This window comes from Salvia splendens, chromosome 7 (assembly GCF_004379255.2).
Source record: "Salvia splendens isolate huo1 chromosome 7, SspV2, whole genome shotgun sequence".
Classification (NCBI taxonomy): Eukaryota; Viridiplantae; Streptophyta; class Magnoliopsida; order Lamiales; family Lamiaceae; genus Salvia; species Salvia splendens.
Genome location: NC_056038.1, coordinates 23,934,630 through 23,957,141, shown reverse-complemented (window position 1 = coordinate 23,957,141; position 22,512 = coordinate 23,934,630). Strand labels below are relative to the sequence as shown.

Sequence of the window (22,512 nt, the reverse complement as noted above, 5' to 3'; positions counted from 1 at the left end):
ATACAAGGGTAAAATCATCAATTTGTCATAATATGGTAATTTCGTGGTTTTTCTGACATCAACATAATGTAGTAAAAATATCTACTCAATAATATAGATATTTCAATGCACATACATGAAAACTTCAACACAGTTTTATGATATTGTACATGCATTATATTGAATTTTTTTGATGCATTTATTGATATAAAATCTGTATATCAACATATACGCAAATTGAAATAAAAATTCTAAAATTTTATCATTCGATCATCTTCACAACATATGCAGTTGAGATCTCGTTAGAATCCTTATAAAGTTACCTTTACTTGATAGTACTATATTTTTACGAAAAAGTAATTTAAATCGAGAGAGTTACGTAAGTTTAAAGTTTTAAGGTAATTTTAAAAAGAGGGTAAGTGGTTATTGACAATAGTACACTTTAAGTTTATTTAATAATTTTAAAATTTAAATATAATGTATTTGCATTATTTGAATTATTAGATCTCTTAATCTAATGGCTAAGAATTATCTTAATTTGAAATGGCTAATCAATTAACAAAATTGATTACAACTCTATGGATACATACATAAAATTATGAATTATAAAAATAAAGTAATTATACAATTAAAATTATATGTTTTCCAAAGATTAATAAAATACAAAAGTAACTTTATTATTTTAAGCATCACTTTAGACATCGAATTAATCATAAATACATTGTTCCAATGGGAAAACATAAGTTGACTTTTAGTATAAAAGACAATTTAATTAAGAGAGTAAATGATACTCCTAGTATGCTAAGAGTATCCGCAATGGCGGATTTCCCGGCGGACGTCCGACCGGCGTGCTGGATGTCCATGCGGGACGTCCACCATTAGGCGTGGGAGGGACGGATGCGGGCGTCCGCTGCGGACACCGCATTCCGCGGCTTTCCGACGACGTCCGTCGTGACGTCCGCCATTGCGGTGCCACGACGGACGTCCCGATTTTTTTTAAAAAAACTTTATATATATGGCTTGTTGAACTTCATTTCATTCGCACCACTTGTTTTAACGAGTTTCTCTCTCTCTACGTTTCTATCAGTATATCCTAAATGACTAGTGGTGGTGGTAGTGGTAGTGGTGCGGGTGGTAGTGGTGGGGGTGTTGATGACATACGCCGGTGAATTAACGAAGAGGTGCGGGCCGTTACGTCACGAGAGATAAATTACCTGATACAAGCAGCCTTGCAGCAGCAGCAGCAGCAGCAGCAGCAGCAGCAGCCGGCGGTACCTCGCCCCATCCATCGTCGAGCTATAGTACCCCGGGACTACATCGCTACACACCATCGGTTGTATGAGGACTACTTCACTACGAAGCCGCGGTTTGGGGATAACTTATTCTGACGACGTTTGAGGATGCATTGTCCGCTATTTATGCGTATCGTGAGCGCTTTAGAGCGTCACTATGAGTATTTCAGGTTCAGGGAGGATGCGGTTGGTAAATCCGGTCACACGCCCAAACAGAAGTGCACTGCCGCAATAAGGAAGCAGACGTACGGAGGCGCAACCGACATGTTCGACGAGTACCTCCACATCGGCGAGTCGACTGCCCGCCATTGTCTGAAGTATTTTTGTGAGGGCGTTAGGGATATATTTGGGGATAGGTATCTTCGGAAGCCTACCCCCGAAAACTGTCAGGCTCTGATGGATATGCACGGGAATCGGCACGGATTTCCGGGAATGTTGGGCAGCATAGATTGTATGCATTGAGAGTGGAAGAATTGCCCTGCTGCCTGGAAAGGGGTGTACACTACCGGCTTCAAAGGCAAGAATCCCACGATTGTCCTTGAAGCGATAGCTGACTACCGGCTATGGATTTGACATGCGTATTTTGGAGTAGCAGGGTCGAACAACGGCATCAACGTCCTCCAGTCGTCGCCCCTTTTCAACGAACAGTGCATGAGTGTTGGTCCGACCGTCAGTTTCGTCGCCATTGATGACCAACGCAATATGAGCTACTATTTGGCGGATGAGATATACCCTATGTGGCCCGTCTTTGTGAAGACGATCAGATGCCCATCAGACGAAAAGAAGGTCTATTTTGCAGGACGTTAGGAGGCAGCGTGCAAGGATGTGGAGCGGGCATTTGGTGTGCTCCAGGCTTGATGGGCGGCAGTGAAGGGTCCATCACGACTGTGGTATATTGACAGCATCGCTAATGTCATGTACGCACGCATATATTATCATGTACAACATGATTGTCGAAGATGAAGGTCCATCACTGACTGATTGGGCCAATGATGATGTTGATGCTGCCGGTCCAAGCCACGGCGTGGCCACCGCCAATGTGCGTATGGGGATACCCCATGGAGAGACCGATCGGGTCCGGGCATTTGCCGACAGTGCCAACTAGAAGCCCATATTCGATTCCAGAAAGATATAATTGAAGAGCTATGGACGTGGAGGGGTCGTCGTTGATATTTATAATGTAATTTGTTTAATTTTTTTTTTGTTGAACTGCACTTTTTTTAATTAATGAAATTATCATAGCACTTTCTCCGTCCGTATTCGTGTCGAAATTTTAATTTCGTAACTTGTTAAATTTGGTGAATTTGTGATTTTTTTTCCGTCGGGATATCCTTGGAGATGTCCGCTATTGTGCAATGAGATGTCCTTATGACGTGGCAGTGTAGTGAGAGGTCCTTATGACGTGGCAGGAGGTGTTTTTGGGAAGTCCGCCAAGACATCCGCACCATTGTGGATGCTCTAAGGGCATCCACAGTGGTGCGGATGTCCTGACGGACATCCCTGCGGAGATCCCCAAAACACCTCCTGCCACGTCATAAGGACTTCCCACTGCACAGTGGCGGACATCCCCAAGGACATCCCGACGGACTTCCCACATTAATAAAAATTCACAAATTCACCAAATTAAATAATTTACGGAATTAAACAATTTCCGGAATTAAAATTTACGGAATAAAAATTTCATTAAATAAAAAAAGAAAGGTACATTTAAAAAAAGCTAAAAAAGTACATTTCAACAAATAAAAATTTCATCCACGACGATCCCTCCGCTGCCATCCACGAGGTACCGCCGGCGCCAAGGCCGCCTGTATCTCCCTCTCCGCTGCCTCCCGCATACGTGCATGAATTCGCCTCATAATGTCAGCATACCCCCCACCACTACCACCCTCACCGCTACCGCCAGCACCAAAACCACTACCAATACCAGCCATTCTGGATATATAAAAGAAACGTAGAGAGAGAGATACTCGTTAATACAAGTGGTGCGAATGAAATAAAATTCAACGAGCCGTATTTATAGAATTTTCAAAAAAAAATATAAAATAATCGAGACGTCCGTGGGGTCAACGTAATGGCGAACGTCCGCAAGGACGTCGCGACGGACGTCCCGGGAACGCCGCGGAACTCCGGTGTCCGCAGCGGACGTCCGGCATGCAGGTCGGACGTCCGCCGGGACGAGTGTCATTGCGAATGCTTTAAAAGAGGAAAAAGAGAAAAGTGAGATAAAAATAAACAAAAAATAGTCAAAGTTGTCCTAGAGGTTGAAAATGGTAAAAAAAATATAATCAGATAAAAAAATAAAACCTCAAGCCGATTCAAATATTAATTATTTTCACATAATATTCACCCGATACTGTATTAAATTAAAGCTCACTCATTAAATAAATAAACACACAACTTTATTAAACAAAATTTAAATTTCAGTTTCCATTCATTTCCTACCTTTGAGTAATTTTATAAAAACACAAAATAATACTCCTCTCATTTTTATCGTTTTGTTCCCAAAAATTAATCCTCTCTCTATTTATTTCTATTCTTTAAATTATACATTAAAACTTAAAACAAAAAATATTTAGTTAGCATAAATACGTTTATCACTACTAGGATTTAGAGCATCCACAATGGCGTCTGACCGGAGTGCCGGACGTCTGCGCGGGATGTCCGCTATTGTGCAAAGATGACGCGTATATGGACGTCCGCTGCGGACACCGGAGTTCCGCGGCGTTCCCGGGACGTCCGTGGCGACGTCCTTGCGGACGTCCGCCATTGCGTTGACCCCACGGACGTCCGCGCGGACGTCCCGATTATTTTATAATTCTTTTCAAAAATTCTATAAATACAGCTCGTTGAATTTCATTTCATTCGCCCCACTTGTATTAACGAGTATCTCTCTCTCTCTCTAAATACTTTTCTTTCGAAGATAAATGGAGTACCACGATAGTGATTCCCCCGCCACGAGCGAGTCACAGGGACCGATCTTTCCCGTTGGCGGAAGTACCCCAATGACCGCCACGATGTCCGGAATGGCGGGGATGATGCCCCAACCCCAAATGACGGCGAGGATGATGCCCGGGTACTACAACATGTACCCGCCTTGGTATGGGATGATGCCCTAAATGCACTGGGTGAGTGTCGGAATGACCCCAATGTCGGGGATGATGCACGTAATGTCGGGGATGATGCCGCCCCAGATGCCCGGGATGACGATGCCGGGGATGATGCAGGGCTCGCCTGTCGCTGCGGGGGGAGTATGCATGAGGTCCCCCAATCACCGGTGGATAATGTCTATCGCCCCTATATGGATTTACTGTCGATGGATAACCCCCCGAATACTCCTCTAGAGACTCAGTTCACTGGCATCGAGACGTTCTCGATGGAGGAGTTGGGGCTATCTCCAATCTGGGATTCTCCCACAAACGCACCAATGGCGACAGGGAGGAGGGGGAGGACAAGGAGAGGGAGGGGCATGGGACGGGGCACTACCTTGCCTGCGGCGGGGTACGATGGTGAGACAGGGGGCCGCTGAGGGGGGGGAGGGATCCAGCGGGAAAAAGAGGACCGTCTGGAGCACAAAGGAGTGCATCGCGCTTGCGAAGGTGTGGATCAGTATAGTGGATGATCCATATATCGGGGCTAACCAGCATATCGACAGGATGTGGTGGCGCATTAGCCAAAGCTACCTCCAATTCAAACCGCCAGGGGGGAAGCCTCACAACGGAGAGCATTGCCGGAAACAATGGGAGCGGCTGAAGAGGCAGCTCAGTCGATTCACCGGCATTTACACAAACAACCTCCGCTCGGCAACCAGCGGCATGTCTGCCGAGGATGTGAAGCTTCTGTCTCACCATCAGTTCAAAGTCGCTGCGGCGGGCTTCGAGGAATTCAAATAGTGGGATGTGTATCTTGTGGTGCAGACTTCGGCCAAGTTTACTGCGGGTGTTGAATCTGGCTGGCCGAAGCGGACGAAGATCAGCGCCTCCGGGGAGTACAGTAGCAGTGCTGGTTCCCACGAACTCCCCCCGCCGAGGCAGAGTTCTCGACACCTTCATCGTCGGCCCGCCACCGTCGCCCGGTGGGGCAAAAGTCCGCGGCGTGGATGGCGAGTGGAAGCGCTAGCGGGTCCGCCGAGGCCCAATCGACAGCTCCTACCCAAAACGATCCCGAGCTTCCCTCACTCGCCCGCGTCGCGTAACAAGAAACCCTGTTACGTGCAATGGTTGAATGGCGAACATCGACCGATCGCCATTACAGGTCGTCGCTGAAGGATAACATCAATACTATGCGGCGCGATTTGGGGTTGGGAGACATGGCGGAGAGTGGCGATGAGGGGACTATCGGCGGGGACGACGAGGATACTGGCAGCGGGGAATCCGATGAGTGAGACGATGGTTTTTTTTAACTATGTAATTTTTTTTTAATAATTATGTATGTTTTTTTGTACTATATATGTTTTTTTAAATAAAGTGGTTGCAATTTCTCCGTATTTGTGTCGAAATTTTAATTTCGTAAATTATTTAATTTGGTGAATTTGTAAATTTTTATTATTGTGGGAAGTCCGTCGGGATGTCCTTGTAAATGTCCGTCACTGTGCAGTGGGATATCCTTATGACATGATAGTGCAGTTGGAAGTCCTTATGCCACTCAGTAGTCATAGAGTCAATGTCACTATCACTGTCACTGTCAATGTCACTGTAACCGTAAATTTTTGGACTTATTTTCTGATTTTCATTACAAACAATTTTATCCATCTCTCTCTCCCATCGCCCCAACTCCGAGCAGATCCGATCGCTCCCTGCCTGCGAAATCACCGAACTGCCCCTACCGCCGCACCAATGGAGGAGGCGCTGGAGCTGGCGCGTGCCAAGGACACTAAGGAGCGAATGGCCGGCGTCGAGCGCCTCTACCAACTCCTCGAAGCTTCTAGAAAGCCTCTGTCTCCCTCCGAGGTGACGTCACTCGTCGACGTCAGCCTAGATCTCTTGAAGGACAACAACTTCCGTGTGTCGCAGGGCGGTTTGCAGGCCCTCGCCTCCGCCGCCGTGCTCTCCGGCGAGCACTTTAAGCTTCATTTCAATGCGCTTGTTCCCGCCGTCGTCGAGAGGCTCGGAGACGCCAAGCAGCCGGTTAGGGATGCTGCCAGGAGGCTGCTGCTCACTCTCATGGAGGTACACCTGTTACTGCACCTATGCTTGCTTTTCAAATTTTGTGCAATTGGTAATGGCTTTAATTGTTGTTTTCGGTTTTTCTGCATTGGTTCCCGTTGCTTAGGGTTTTAATAAAATCGCAATTCCGTGTGATTTCTACGTTCTAAATTTGCCCTTTTAACCTATTGTAGAAATTATCCGCATCTAGGGTTTACAAACCCCTGAAATCCAAAGTGTCACAACTCACACGGTAGTTCCATTATAGACTTCCCTACTTTGAAATCAATGGAACAAATCTGTAAGAGTACTGTTACCTTCCTCAATCCTCAATTGAGCATGCCTCTGTTAAACAGATTCCTATCTAAGATTGTGAATTTTCCTCTTTAAGTTATTTATTTGGTTATTTAGAACTTAAATCTCTTTTGAATGGTAATGAATACTGTTGGATTCCTATTTGATTAACAAACGGTTAGTTTCACTCTCTATCTTTTTTAAAGCCATTACTCTGATACAGGATTTTAGCAATGTAATGGAACCTGAATCACCAATTGTTCTTTACTAACCTTACTCATACATTGTTTCTCGCATTAAAACCTCTTGAGCTGTTTTATTAAAATGGGCAGATAATGATATGACTTATATCATACAAATGAGTCTTGCCTTTTATTCTACTAAAGGACGGGATTCCATGTACGATAAAATTGTATGAGATTCATTCTGAGATTGAGGGTGTCAACTCGGCTGCAGGTTTCTTCACCAACAATAATTGTTGAAAGGGCAGGATCTTACGCTTGGATGCACAGAAGTTGGAGAATTCGAGAAGAGTTTGCTCGTACAGTCACATCAGCGATTAGTCTTTTTGCATCTACAGAACTGCCCCTTCAGCGTGCCATTCTTCCTCCTGTATGTTGACTTCTATTCATTTTTAAGTGGTGTAGGCTTACATTTTAAATGAAGCTTACTCATGGTTAAGTTTTTTTGCATGATTACGTTAACAAGAATGAATCACCAAATGTGCTATCTTCTTGGATCAGATTTTACAGATGTTGAATGATCCAAACCCTGGTGTTAGGGAAGCAGCAATTTCATGTATTGAGGTTAGGAAAGTTTTTGTGTATTGTTTCTGTCCTGTACTCCCAACAATGATAGCCTTTTTTTACTGCTGACACCACACCACCACCTATACTTTGAAGATGAATGTTTGTTAAATCCAGATATCTTTATTAAGTTTAAATTTACATGGTTATAGGTGTTTTACATATTTAGAGTAAAATAATGCTGCTGAGTTCAGAAGATAGATTGTATTATGGGTGGATCCATTTTGAACTTTGAAGTATCTAGGCTGTTTGGTTGTGGACAATATCACTTTCACATGTAGGTGTTTTTTAATTTAAATTTAGATTATACTCTCTCCATCCCCAAAGAGTATGAACATTTGGTTTGACATGAGTTTTAATGCATAATTGGAAAAGTAAGAGAGAGATAGAAAGAAAAAGTTTTTAAAGTATTGTTAGTGGAGAATGGGTCCCACCTCAATAGAGAGAAAGAAGTTTCTAAAATTAGAAAGTTCATACTTTTTAGGAACGGACTAAAAAGGAAATAGTTCATACTTTTCAAGGATGGAGGGAGTAGATGTTTTACATATTCAGAGTAAAAATAATGCTGCTGGATTCGGAATATAGATAGTATTCCGGGTGGATCCATTTTGGATATGCATCTTGTTCCATAGTTTATGCCTTAGTATGTGTACTTATCTTTTCATAGTTTTAGTGTGTTTAGGAGTCTTGAGTTAGTTTATCTTTTCCTTGTTTCAGTATGTATAGTAGTCTTTATTTTGTTAGAGTTTTTAATTCAACATGTAGTGTTTAGTATAGTCTATAAATAGGGTGATGTATCTCAGTTCAAAGTGTCCATAAATTTAGTTGTTGCAGCCAATTATCCATCTTCCCCATCTTTACTCCTATTAATTTCACATATATGTATTTTTAAGTTTAGATATAGATGGTTATATGTGTCTTACATATCCAGAGTAAAATCATTCAGCAGGGTTTGGACTTCAGAACATAGATTGTATTCCAAGTGTATCCATTTTTGGGGTATCTAGGCCAGTTAGGTGTGAACATATCAATTTCTTGCTGAGTTATGTAGTACATTCAGAATACACTGTTATTCTTTTTGCTATGTCCTTGAATCATCTTGTTTTTTACTGTTAGTAAACTACTATCTGATGGTTGCCATCTGGTATTTGCATCTGAGAGTGTCATTTTATTAACACTTGCAAATATGTCATTCATCTTGTAATACGGAGTGAAAGGAGGATGCTCGCGAGACTGTTGGCAAGATATAAGCATATGAAGCATATCACACCATCGTCATAATAATGTGGTTGAATTGCAAATAAGGTATACAATGGAATGATTGTAAGAGATTGAAATGTTTATTAACAAGTTCAACAATACTTTGAATTTATGACAATATTCAGAGGGGCTTCCTTTGTTAGAGATGAAATGGCAATGCCAAGGATTGTTTGTGAAATGGTTAGAACGAACTATACTCCTTCAAAGAAGGCCACGGATTATCTCCCGTAAAAGCTAAGGTTCAAATATATTGACAATAATCTTCCTTCCAAACCTCAAGGGTTTATATAGGGCCTAACATCAGTTACTAATTAACTAATAATTAAAAGCAATAAAATTGGTAACAGCCGAAGCGGTTATTGTTCAGCCTTCCCTCTTCCTTCTTTATTTATTCTCTCATGTCTTTTCCCATCCCCACATTTACTACTCTTTTATTGTGATAGATCATGGGCAGCCTTGTAATGTGTATCATCCTTCTTTAACTACATCCCATAATTGATGAAATACTACAAAGAGAGGAACCTTTTTCAAAATACTTCTAATATGATTCCCCTCTTCTCTAATAGACTAATACAAGTGTTATATATATAAAATGACAAGCAGTTACTCAAAAGAGAAAAAAAAAGTAACTACAAGAATAAAAAATCTTAGTCCTAACAAAACAAGTTATAATGCTAAAAGATTTGAAAAATGGCAAATATTAAAAAGAAGAAATCCCCGATTAATCTGTAAATTATCCTCCCTTTTAAAAATTTTCATTGAAAAAATCTATACAGATATATATGTATCTATCGTTAATATTCCCAGAATAAAAACAGAACTTTTTCTTAACTAAGTTCATGTATACAACTGCTCAACGTTCTCATGCTCAAATAAACAACTTAATATACGCAGTTTTCTGCCCCTGCAGTTGCTATCAATTGCCCCCTTGTCGAAACAGCCTTGCCCTCAAGGCTATGATTGAAAATTAAACCCGTTGCAATGTCCGGAGGAGGCTCATACTCAAGCTTGAGAACATGAACAAATGTGGAGAATCATTGAAACTCCAAAGACTGCACATCAAACTGGACAGAGCCTTCCAAGGAGCTGTTATGAGTAAATTCATATACAGCTCCTACTATGGCCTTATTGGAGAAACAATTCTTCACTTGTCTATACATCCCATAATCTCCAAGTTTTGTCAACGCTAGCCGTAGCCAATTGGTGGTTGATTGGGGAGAATTACACATTATTGCATTTAATAAGCCTTTTTAGAGCCAAGACCTTTACTTTTGACATGCTTTAGACCTTGGCAATTCCACTTAAAGAGATTACTGGATTTGGTTGTGGTGACTGGAAAGCAGAGGTGTTGGTGCCACTTTGGAAGACACCAGGGATGCCTTAATTGTGGCTGTGGTGGTGGCGGAAGGCTGGACTGCAGCAGAAATTTTGGCACCATGTTGGTAGACAAGGTTGTAGGGGTTCCTGCTACCTCGTCAAATAAAATCTTGATGGGCAAGGGCTAGGGCTAGGGCTAGGGCGGGAACGTAAACGCATAAAGTCGTGCTTCAATGCGCTCGAGGATATCCTGTACCGACTAGAGGACTTCATGCCCATATACGGAAGGAACCTCATCCGCCTTCTCCAATCCTACAGTTTTTATCTACCGGCACTCCACGCTCACCATGCCATTTGATGCGGAGTGAAAGGTGGATGGAATGATTGTAAGAGATTGAAATGAACGAGTTCAACAATACTTTGAATACATGGCAATATTTAGAGGAACTTCCTGATTTAACTACAACACATAATTGCTAAAAGAACTACAAAGGGAGATTCATTCGTTACCCTTTGTCCAATTCGACACTTGCTGCAAAATACTTCTAATATGATTCCCCTCTTCGTACACGTGTTATATATAAAACTACAAGCAAATACCTAAATTCATGTATCAACCTCTCCACGTTCTCATGCTCAAATAACCACTAAATATGTGCAATTTCCTACTCCACGTTCTACTGCAGTTGCTATCATCTTTCCATAGAAAACACGATTCATTAACCAGTGAGTGAAATGGATTCTTGTTCACTTGTTCTATAAATGTAGACATTCCTCATGCTCTGCAATCAGAGTATTGAGGAATCAAGCTGTTCTTTTCATGGAAAATACTCCCTCCAACCTCTGCTAAGATGATACGTTTTCCTTTTTAGTCTATCCCAGATAAGATGATACATTTCTATTTTTGGAAATAATAAAACTTCTCTCCAATTAATACACCCAACCACTTGTCCTCTCTCCAATTAAAAAATTCATCTCTCATTTTAATACTTACACCCACCATTTTTCTCTCCAATTAAACACATTAACCAATAACTCCGAAAATCTTGTGCTGACCAAGAAATGTGTCAATCTTAGCTGGGATGGATGGAGTATTAGTGAACAAAGTTACAAAAAAGTAACTGGTAATATTATATTATAGTCGAATTAGGGTTTAAACATCTTAGCTGGGACGTTTTCTTGATTTTATGCCATGCATTTTAGTGCTTTAAACATCACTAAAACTAATATCAGGATGGAAGAAAAAATAAACAGTTTCTGATCCTTGATTTAGGCAGTCTTTCTCTAGTCTCTAGATAAGACTGACAAAGGCTCCAACTTTAAAATCAATTACTGATGCTTATGCTCCCTGTATAATGGAAATGGGTTTCTAAAGGTTTGACACCAACGACATTGTGGGTGGTATCCTGCGAAAAAGGAGGGAGCATATTATGTTTAAATTGAAATTGATTTTGTTTGTTTTTATGCAATTGGTGTCAGAGAAGCTGTTCTATCTGTCTTATTATCAAATGCTGAGCTGAACATTGTTATGAGAATAGTGATCATTTTATGAATTTAGATTGTGCTTAACAATCTTTCCTTTTTAGCTGGCAGTTTTGGCGGTTTGACCATAGACTCTTTCAGTACTTTACTACTTTACCATTCATACAAATTTGGGCACTAAATGTGTTGGTAGCTTGAATTGACTGGTGTTTGATGTACTCATTGTGAATTGGGATGTGTTGTAAAAGCAATCAAAACTAATTTACTGATGTCAAAAAGTTCTTTATATCAGGGTGATGTGATCGTGAAGCTCTTGCTTCAGGAATTTGTTGCAGATTTTTTAAAGTATATATGTACCATTCTATTTCTAGATGCTTTATTTGGTATTGTTGGTCTAAACTGCCTGCTTACCTAGTGGTATTGTTTCTGAGCTAAAGAGCCACATTTCCTGTTTTTTTGAACAATCTCAGGAGATGTATACTCAGGCTGGGCCTCAGTTCCTTGAAGAATTAAATCGACATCATCTACCTACACCAATGGTATGTGTTGGTCATTTTTTTGTATCAACAGAACGAAACAGAACATTTTTGTTACCCTTAACCCCTTTTTAAATGATCAGCCCTTTTACAAGAAAACAGAGGGTTGAATGGTTTCTTAAATGCTTTGTTGTCACACATTGGCTGCAGTTAAGAGATATTAATGCCAGGCTGGAAAGAATTGAGCCCAAGATTCACTCTTCGGATGCTATTGTAAGCAATTACTCATCTACTGAGACTAAGCCTACAATGCATAATCCAAAGAAAAGCAGCCCAAAAGCCAAAAACACGTCACGTGAGATTTCTCTCTTTGGAGGTTAGTACCCATGACAGTTCTTACCTACAAAATTGTTTTTCAATGCATAGTCATCTAGCTATTCTTCATTGTTTTCTTAAAGAATTTAATTATTGGTAAGTCATCGCTTTAGATCATATGTTATAATATAATCCAGTTTTTTTTTCTTAGCATATGAAGCAACGCCTTCAAATTTCTGAGGTTATGTATAGATAAATTGCTATCCATAAAACCAGTTTACGATTCAAACACACAAGAATGTGGAAATATTCATTTTCTTTATACTTTACATTTTTGCATAAATGACAACATATATTTCTACTTCAACTTTTGATAACTTTTTGTCTCTCTTGTCACTGAGCAGGAGATGGTGACATCACAGAAAAGCCTGTCGAACCTATTAAAGTATATTCAGAAAAAGAGCTTGTAAGGGAGTTTGAGAAGATAGTTTCTACCTTAGTGCCTGAAAAAGATTGGTCTATACGTATTGCTGCCATGCAGAGAATCGAAGGCCTTGTTATTGGAGGTCTTTTCGTTTCTAATCCATAATCCAAGCCCTGGTGCCAATTTTTTTTATCAACACCAGTCTTGTCTCAGATATAAAACTTTGTTCTTTATGCTATGAGTACAGCCTCGTAATATGTGGAATAGATAATTTCATGTTATGATACCGAAGTGAATAGTTCCTGCTATAGTAATGTTGTCATATAATTATGATTTTGACAAAGTAAAATCATTTTGTTGATTAGGATTTACAGAAATGCTTACCATTCTTTTTTAACTGAGCAGGTGCAGCTGATTACCCTGGTTTCCGAGGACTTCTCAAGCAGCTGATTGGTCCTTTGAGCACACAATTATCTGACCGGCGCTCCAGCATTGTGAAGCAGGTTTGGCCCTATGTGATCACTTAAACCATTCTTTCTATAAGAGTGTTGACATTTACATTAAAAGAATGAGACTATGATGAGTTACTGATCATTTATCATGACATTCAATTCTAAATTGTTCACTACTAGCCTTCCTGAGGAATTTTTATCTGAGATGCAAATACATGCATCCTATGGATGTTTTGAGTCGATGGTTTTTTTTCCAATGCATACCTGAAATTTTTATGTATTTTTGAATTGTTGGCTGAAGTTTTATCCATTCGGTCTTTTCACTTTTGTAATTTCCATTTGCTAGGCATGCCATTTGTTAAACTTTTTATCTAAAGAACTCTTGGGGGATTTTGAGGGATGCGCTGAGATGTTTATTCCGGTGAGAACAACTCTTTGTACACATTATCATGGTTGATACAATTAATCTTGCCTCTCACTATCCTTCCTGTATTTAGGTGCTTTTCAAACTTGTTGTCATAACAGTGCTTGTAATTGCAGAGTCAGCTGATAACTGCATAAAGACGGTAATGCTTTCATGTTTTAGTTAGGTTGTCTTTAGTTTTTTTTTAAATAAAATAATTTTAATATCCTTCTAATATTTGAAATATATTTTGATCTATAGATGTTACGCAATTGCAAAGTTCCTCGTGTACTTCCCCGGATTGTGGACTCTGCAAAGAATGACCGCAATGCTATACTCCGTGCAAGGTATTATTCTGTTCTCTAAGTTCCTAGTCTACTCTCTTATACTCTATATACAGTACAAAGTATGAAGGTACTGGTTTCTTATTTTCTTAGAAACTATTTTTTGTAGGTTGTACTGATCCCTCGATTTCTTATATTAGGTGTTGTGATTATGCGCTTCTTATACTTGAATATTGGGCTGATGCACCTGAAATACAACGCTCGGCTGACCTCTATGAGGACCTTATCAAATGTTGTGTGGCTGATGCAATGAGTGAGGTTTGTGTCCTCGGAATACGTCTTTGTATCAGCATGCATCAGCATTCATATCTCAGGTTTACAATAGCTGCAGGCACGCTTTACTTTAATCTCATGGGCTACATTTTTGTCAATAGGTGCGATCTACTGCAAGGACATGTTATAGAATGTTTGCTAAAACTTGGCCTGATCGCTCCCGGCGCCTGTTCATGTCCTTCGATCCTGTTGTTCAAAGGGTACACATGTTGTCCTTCTTTCATTTGAACCCTTCAGTTATTGTGAAACCATTAGCTGAGAAACAATATCTGGTGCTAGGTAATAAACGATGAAGATGGAGGAATGCATAGAAGACATGCTTCACCTTCCATTCGTGAAAGAAGTTCAAATATGTCACTCTCCTCTCATACATCCACACCTTCAACTATACCTGGTTACGGGACTTCTGCAATAGTTGCAATGGATAGAAGTGGTAGTATATCGTCAGGGACGTCTCTTACTTCTGGACTACTACTTTCTCAAGCAAAATCTATGGGCAAGGGTGCAGAGCGTAGCCTAGAAAGTGTGTTGCACTCAAGCAAACAAAAGGTTACTGCCATAGAGAGTATGCTGAGAGGCATGGATATATCAGAGAGAGGCCGATCTTCCAGTTTGGACCTAGGTACTTAGTTTTGTTCCCTTATCTAAATTTTGACTTATAATTTATATGGTCCTCTTTTGTTTTGATATTGACTGTAAAAAAATTGCTCCACTCCTGGAATACTTTTATCCCTTTTGAATGGCCGATGCTAATTGTCTTGAGTCTTTATATGACTATGGATGGTTTAGCTATTTATTTTCTTTCCCCTAGTGCAGGAGTTGACCCTCCATCACCTCGTGATCCACCTTTCCCCCTCGCTGTTCCAGCATCAGCTAGTCTAACAAATTCTTTAACAGATCCAGTATCTGGTATCTCTAAAGGAAACAATCGCAATGGAGGGTTGGTGCTTTCTGATATCATTACACAAATACAGGCTTCTAAGGAGTCAAGTAAACTATCACATTATAACAGCACAGGAACTGAGCTTCAGTCTTCACATTCTTCTTACTTAGCCAAGAGAGCTCCAGAAAAGGTACATGATAGAGGATTTGCTGAAGAAAATTCTGATTTTAGAGAATCAAGGCGACATATGAATTTTCATGATAGGCAATACTTAGAGACACAATACAGAGATGCTAGTTATAGGGAGTCACATAATAATCACATACCAAATTTCCAGCGTCCACTTCTAAGGAAGAATACTGCTGCTGGGCGAATGTCTGCTGGCAGGAGGAGAAGCTTTGATGACAGTCAGCTCCCACTGGGTGATCTCTCAAGTTATTCAGACAGCCCAACTTCTCTTACTGATGCTCTAAGTGAAGGGCTCAGTTCTAGTTCAGATTGGAATGCACGGGTGGCAGCATTTAGTTATATTCGTTCTCTTCTGCAGCAAGGGCCAAGAGGTATTCAAGAAGTAATGCAGAGTTTTGAGAAGGTCATGAAGCTATTTTTCCAACACCTGGATGACCCGCATCACAAAGTTGCACAGGCAGCCCTTTCAACTCTTGCAGATCTTATTCCAGCTTGCAGAAAGCCATTTGAAAGTTACATGGAGAGGATTCTACCCCATGTTTTTTCTAGGTTGATTGATCCCAAGGAATTAGTGAGGCAACCTTGCTCAACTACAGTGGATATTGTTGGCAAAACATATGGTACCGATTCTCTCCTACCTGCTCTGTTGCGTTCATTGGACGAACAACGGTCTCCCAAGGCAAAATTGGCTGTTATCGAGTTTGCTATTGCCTCATTTAATAAGCATGCTTCAAATTCTGAAGGTTCTGCCAATAGTGGCATCCTTAAGCTGTGGCTTGCAAAATTAACCCCATTGGTTCATGATAAAAATACAAAACTGAAGGAAGCAGCTATAACATGCATAATATCTGTTTATACTCACTTTGATTCGGTGGCGGTATTGAACTTCATTCTTAGCTTATCTGTTCAAGAACAGAACTCCTTAAGAAGAGCCCTCAAGCAGTATACTCCCCGCATCGAGGTAGAACTCATGAACTTTCTGCAAAGCAAGAAAGAGAGACGTGGCAAGTTCTCATATGATCCTTCTGATATGGTTGGAGCATCTTCTGAAGATGGCTATAATGGATCATCAAAGAAGAGTCTGTTGTTTGGTAGGTATTCTTCTGGATCTATTGACAGTGATAGTGGGAGGAAGTGGAACTCTCTTCAAGATGCATCCTTCATCACAGGTTCCATCGGCAACCAAAAATCTGATGATACACAGGAGAATTTGAATCATCATTTGGTGGAGACTAACTCAGATGCTGATGTTACAACTTCAAATTACAAAAGTTTAAAATATGCATCTAATATTTCCAGTGATAATATGGGATTATCTGCCATAGATAATCATCCAAATGCAGAGGTTTCTTTGTCATCACGTCTGGACTTCAATGGACTGATTGGATCTGATCATCAGCAGAAGTCTCTAGACATTGGGGTTGACAATGAGCATTCACCTGAACCATTACTAAGTTTTCCTAAACTTGCTTCTCTAAAATTGAATTCTTCTACAGAAACAGGACCAAGTATTCCTCAAATTCTTCATATGGTGAGTGCTTCTTCTGCTTTCTCGAATCAAAAGTTTAAAACTTTGCATCTGCCACTCTCCTCCAGTCCATGTCCTCATTCTTTTAAGTAATTTGAAGTAATAATTCAAGGAGGTTCTCAGTGGCAATGTTGGTGTGGAAGTCTTCATTCGTATCTTTCTTAGGCTTTCTTTACTTTTGGTAGATATGCAATGGGAGTGATGACAATACTTCAGAAAATAAATGCCATGCACTTCAACAGTTGATTGAAATCTCCATATTTAATGACCACTCTGTCTGGAACAAGGTATGTTATATACTTGTTTCCCATCTGGTTATGCTTACTAGGTGGAAAATCGCTACAATGTGAATAACGCAAAATAAGGATTAAAGATTGACAATAGATTATGTATAAGTAGCTGTTATGGCCTGAAAAATCCTTAACACTTATCCATTTGATGGTGGAAGCTAAGCAATAGATTGCTTTAATTGTAACAACACTGTTGCTTAGCTCCCTTCTTCATGGTGGAATCTCAAGTAATTTAATTGTCATATTTTGTTAATCATTCTACAACATTTTGCTTTTGGTTACTAAACAAATGGCATATTTCAGTACTTCAATCAGATATTAACATCTGTACTTGAAATGCTGGATGATTCCGACTCATTAATCAGCGAGCTGGCTCTGACACTCATTGTTGAGATGTTAAAGAATCAGGTCCGTGGTCTATCTACTTGTCCAAAAATTAGTACTCTGTCAATTTGTATGTAACTACACTCTGCACATCCTTGTGCTTGTCTTTTTCCTCTTTCAGAAGGATTCAATGGAGGATTCTGTTGAGATTGTAATTGAAAAGCTGCTTAGTGTGACGAAGGACAATGTTCTGAAGGTACATGTATTTCCTGAAGCTCTATGGCCCTTGTTCGTATGATGGAATGGAATAAGGAAGGAATGAAATGAACATGGGAATGGAATGCTAATTTCATTCCATTCTCTTGCTTGGTATTGATAAGAAAAACAAAAGGAATGAAATTGTTATTCCTTAGTTGATTTCATTTCTATGTTTGGTGACTACAAATAATATAGAAAGACAATGGAGTGGAATGAAATGTGAATAATTAATATGTTTATTCCAACAAAAAAAATTAATTTATGTGTGTGTGTGCTGGTGTTGTGTGTGCGCATATGTGCTGGGGTGTGTGCATAGTGTGTGTGTATGTGTGTGCTGTGTGCAAAGTATTTTTCAATTATTAAAAAATTCAAAATTTTAGTTTATTGTAAAATTTAAATATTACTCCCTCCGTCCCAAGGAAGATGACCCCTTCCTTGGGCAGCACGGGATTTTATGTAACTTTATTTTGTGTGTTGAGTGGAACAAACTAAAAAGGAAAGTGAGTCATCTGATGGAGGGAGTATAATATTGAGATATATAGAATTGAAATATAATGGAGTATAACATAATATGTTGTACTTCCTCCGTCCCACACGAATATGCAATTTCTAAATTTAAAACTCTTTTCTCTCTAATGAGGTGGGGGACCCATTCTCCACTAACAATACCTTAATTACTTTTTCTTTCTACTTCTCTCTTACTTTACCAATTGTACATTAAAACCCGTGCCTAATTGCATATTCTTGTGGGACGGAGGTTGTATAATTTTGTTAAAATCTAAAACAAGAAGAAGAAAAATGGAATGGAGTGGCCATTCCTTGGATAAATGGAAGGATGGATATTCCCATAGGGAATGAAATGGTAATTCCTAGGAAAAAATATACCAAGCAAAGAAATAGATTGATAGTAGGAATACCATTTTGTTCCATCATACCAAGCATGGCCTATGTGCTTTTCATACAGTCCTATTTTGCTCTCTCATTCTTTTATATACATTTAGGTTTCCAATGAATCAGAACATTGCTTGATGATTGTGTTGTCTCAGTATGATCCATTCCGATGTCTAAGTGTAAGTTTATTTATGATTTATATACATGTCTAGTTTCCATGGTATATGGAATCGAATTTTAAAATTCCTCCATCATTTTATTCTGTTGTGTTGCAGGTTATTGTTCCTTTGCTTGTGACTGAAGATGAGAGAACTCTTGTGACATGCATAAACTGTTTGACAAAGGTAAAATCCATGAGGAATTCTTAAAGTTATGATATAAAGTTCCATTTGCTTTCCAATTTCTATTCTATCTGAGGAATAAGATTAGCAGAAAGTGGTGGTACATTTTTATTTTTTCAATTGTTCACTGTTTTTTAAGACTTTGACATCTAAGGATGTCTGATCTATGCAGTGTTAGTTTGCCAACATCACAGATTTACCAAGGAGACGTTATAAAATTATGTTTATGAAATACTCTCTCCATCCACCATAAAATGTCATTTTTACAGAAATGGATGTCCACAATAAATATCTCATTTCACTTTTACTATTTTTGGTAAATGGGCCCCACATTCTGTGCTGAGTCAAAGTTAGACACTATATGGTGGAACGGAGGGAGTAGGAACTGGTCCTTGAAGACACAAATGCATGTGGTTATGCATATATTTGCTAAATTTACTGACTGATTTTAAGGATTCTACATCTGGTGATGCATTAAGAGTAGATGGATTGGAATGTCCAATTCGGTAGTACTTCCAGTTGTTTTTCAAATTAGTAAGTATGCCGATACCTTGCCCCTTCTTGTCATTGAGCCTTTTGTCCCTCATCATCTTCTTGGCTCTACCAAGTTTAACCAAAAAAATATCCAATACAAGGCAATTCAACTGTCAGTATGATATATGGTTTAGTTTTTCCCAGCTTAAGTGGTAGTGACTGATGACTAAAACAGGGGGGTCTTATATTAGGGACATAAAAAGAGAGAGGAAATGGCTAATAATTGACCAAAGTAGATGTACATTTCAACCTGTTTGTGTTACCGGAGAGAAATGGAAGGAGATGTGGAAGGGATTCAAAATTGCAAGTTTTTCTTTTAAAAGAATTCCCAATCACCAATTAAGGGTGAAAATTCAAATACCCCAAAACTGGAAAGGATCTTAGAATTCCTATATTTATTTTCATAATGAGTGTTGCTATAGATTTAATTCCACAAGGCCCAATCCATCAGTAGTCCAGACAGACATTAACTATGTATTCAAATATAAGAATATAGTTTGAGTGGAGGTTTTGTTATAAAGATGTGTCACAAGTCTTCTACTGAATGAATTTGGAATCAATTTCATGATGATGTACGGAAAAGACTACAATAGGTGTTTGAGTATTAAAGCTATCTAATACTCCCTCCACCCCTCTTAAGTGACAAATTTTCCTTTTTTGGATGTCATACTCTTATTGACACATTCCTGAAATGGAAACATCATTATTTCTACTTTGTTCTCTCTCATACTTTATCCTCTCTACACTCAACACATTGAACAAAACTGTATAAAATCATGTGCCAAATAGGAATGGCTCCACTTAGAGTGGGACGGAGGGAATATGAAATTGGCCAAACTAAGCTAATAGGTGTGTTTATTGCAATTGGAATATTGATTTATTATATATAGCCAAGACCTTGTTGACACCCGATTATTGATTATTATATAAATCACTGAAGCATTAAGTCTTTTGTTTGTTTACTTACATGATGTCAAAGCATATGTGACATGGTGCAAATTCTTAGGAACAATCTATATGCTGCAGTTAGAAAACTTTTTGGGCATTTTATACAGCCTAAGAATGTCCTGTTACTTTGCAGCTTGTGGGCAGGCTCTCTCAAGAGGAACTGATGGCTCAGTTACCCTCATTTTTGCCTGCTCTTTTTGATGCATTTGGGAATCAGAGTGCAGATGTCCGGAAGGTAAAAATAATTAATCTCGCAAACATGAATTCATTAATTCAAATGTAGGTTTTGCTTCTGAAATTTTACTTTGTAGCATTCCCTCCCTAATTTTGACGTTTAGGTGACCAATGAGTAACTCCACATATCATGTTTGTATAGTATTCACTCACTTTATATACAGTCTTAAAATCGGAAAATGAACTTTTCCATTTTTGTTGGCAATTTGCAGACTGTTGTTTTCTGTCTGGTGGACATATATATCATGCTGGGGAAAGCATTTTTGCCGTATTTGGAAGGGCTTAATAGCACACAACTACGGTTGGTGACGATATATGCAAACAGAATATCTCAAGCGAGGACTGGTACTCCAATCGATGCTACCCAATAATCAGCGGATTCTAATGCAGAGGCTTTGCGTTGCTTGATGATTCTGGTTAATTTTGATTATTTCTTCATTTTGTTTGTGTGCGTGTATATTGTGTGAAATCTGTAGGCGATCGGGGATGTTTAGTTGTAATTCTTTTTACATAAGATTTAATCTATTTGTGCGCATTGTCAGCTTGTTTGGTGTGTGGAAAACTACATTGTGATGTATACCCATTTTGTATGTCTATAATGAAATCATTTTTTCCTATTATACATAATATCTTCTCTATTTATGATTTAGGGACTACTATGGTATGATGGATGAAATGAGGGTATGAAATGACATTTTTACTTCCATTTCTTTGCTGATATTTTTCTTTCTTAGAAATCGTCATTCCATTTCATTTTATTCTCGTTATTTTTTATTTTAACAAAATTATATAACATATTATATGATACTATATCTAAATTTAATATTATCTCAACTTTATAATAAAGCTAAAGTTTTAGAATTTTTAATAATTGATAAAAAGACAAACACCATATACATACACACCCACCACCACCACATACGCACGCACATGGACACATACGCACATCAAAACAAGCACATACATACGCACACACTCCACCACACTTACACAACACCACATAAACACACACTCAACATAAATTAATTAAACTAATACTCTCTCGGTCTAACCGAAGATGACTTATTTTCCTTTTAAGTTTGTCTCACCTAAGATGACTCATTACTAAAAATAGAAAACCTCTTATATGTACTTTATTCTCTCTCTTATTTTATTCTCTTCACCTAAAACACAAAATAAAAATGCATAAAATCATGTGCCGCCCAAGGAAGAGGTCATCTTCCTTGGGACGGAGGGAGTACATAGTTAGACAAATTGAAGTACAATATAATATTGAATCGCTAGAGAAGTAGCTAAAGTTTTTTTAGGGCTAATTCGTGAATTTTAAATGACAACCTTATATATGTTATACGAAAAATATTTGGCAAAAATATCTTAGAATAAATATTTTTTTTGGTTGAATCAACATATTAATTATTCATATTTCTTCCATTCGTATATTATTTGTAGTTACAAAATATAGGAATGGAATCAATTAAGGAATAGCAATTCCATTCCTATATTATTTGTAGTTACAAAACATAGGAATTGAATCAATCAAGGAATAACAATTCCATTCCCTTTGTATTCCTTGTGCTTAACAAGCACAAAAAGGGATATGTCATTCCCATCTCCAATACATTCCCTCCTCATTAAATGGATATGTCATTCCCATCTCCATTACATTCCCTCCGCATTCCATTCCATTATACCAAGAAGCTCTTTAATGCTATCATCTACGAAGCCATCAACACTGATGCCTTCTTTAAGGTCACTTCATGTCGACAAGCCAACGAAGAAAGGCCATGTCAGATGGCCAAAGAACAACATTTCACGCAATTGGACATTGCATGTG

The 22,512-nt window shown here is 38.9% G+C and overlaps 1 protein-coding gene across 1 annotated transcript; it reads left to right on the top strand.

Moving 5' to 3' along the window:
- The first annotated feature begins 6,014 nt into the window (after nucleotides 1-6,014).
- On the top strand, nucleotides 6,015-21,298 carry LOC121740970 (CLIP-associated protein-like). The gene is made up of 21 exons (XM_042133642.1): nucleotides 6,015-6,436; nucleotides 7,163-7,318; nucleotides 7,450-7,512; nucleotides 12,042-12,110; nucleotides 12,258-12,423; nucleotides 12,767-12,928; nucleotides 13,192-13,289; nucleotides 13,585-13,659; nucleotides 13,736-13,804; nucleotides 13,903-13,988; nucleotides 14,126-14,243; nucleotides 14,360-14,458; nucleotides 14,538-14,880; nucleotides 15,075-16,861; nucleotides 17,044-17,145; nucleotides 17,452-17,556; nucleotides 17,654-17,728; nucleotides 18,732-18,800; nucleotides 18,897-18,965; nucleotides 20,578-20,679; nucleotides 20,891-21,298. Exons 1-21 carry the CDS (start codon nucleotides 6,104-6,106, stop codon nucleotides 21,047-21,049), a joined length of 4,305 nt encoding a protein of 1,434 aa, XP_041989576.1. The 5' UTR covers nucleotides 6,015-6,103; the 3' UTR covers nucleotides 21,050-21,298.
- The last annotated feature ends 1,214 nt before the right edge of the window (nucleotides 21,299-22,512 follow it).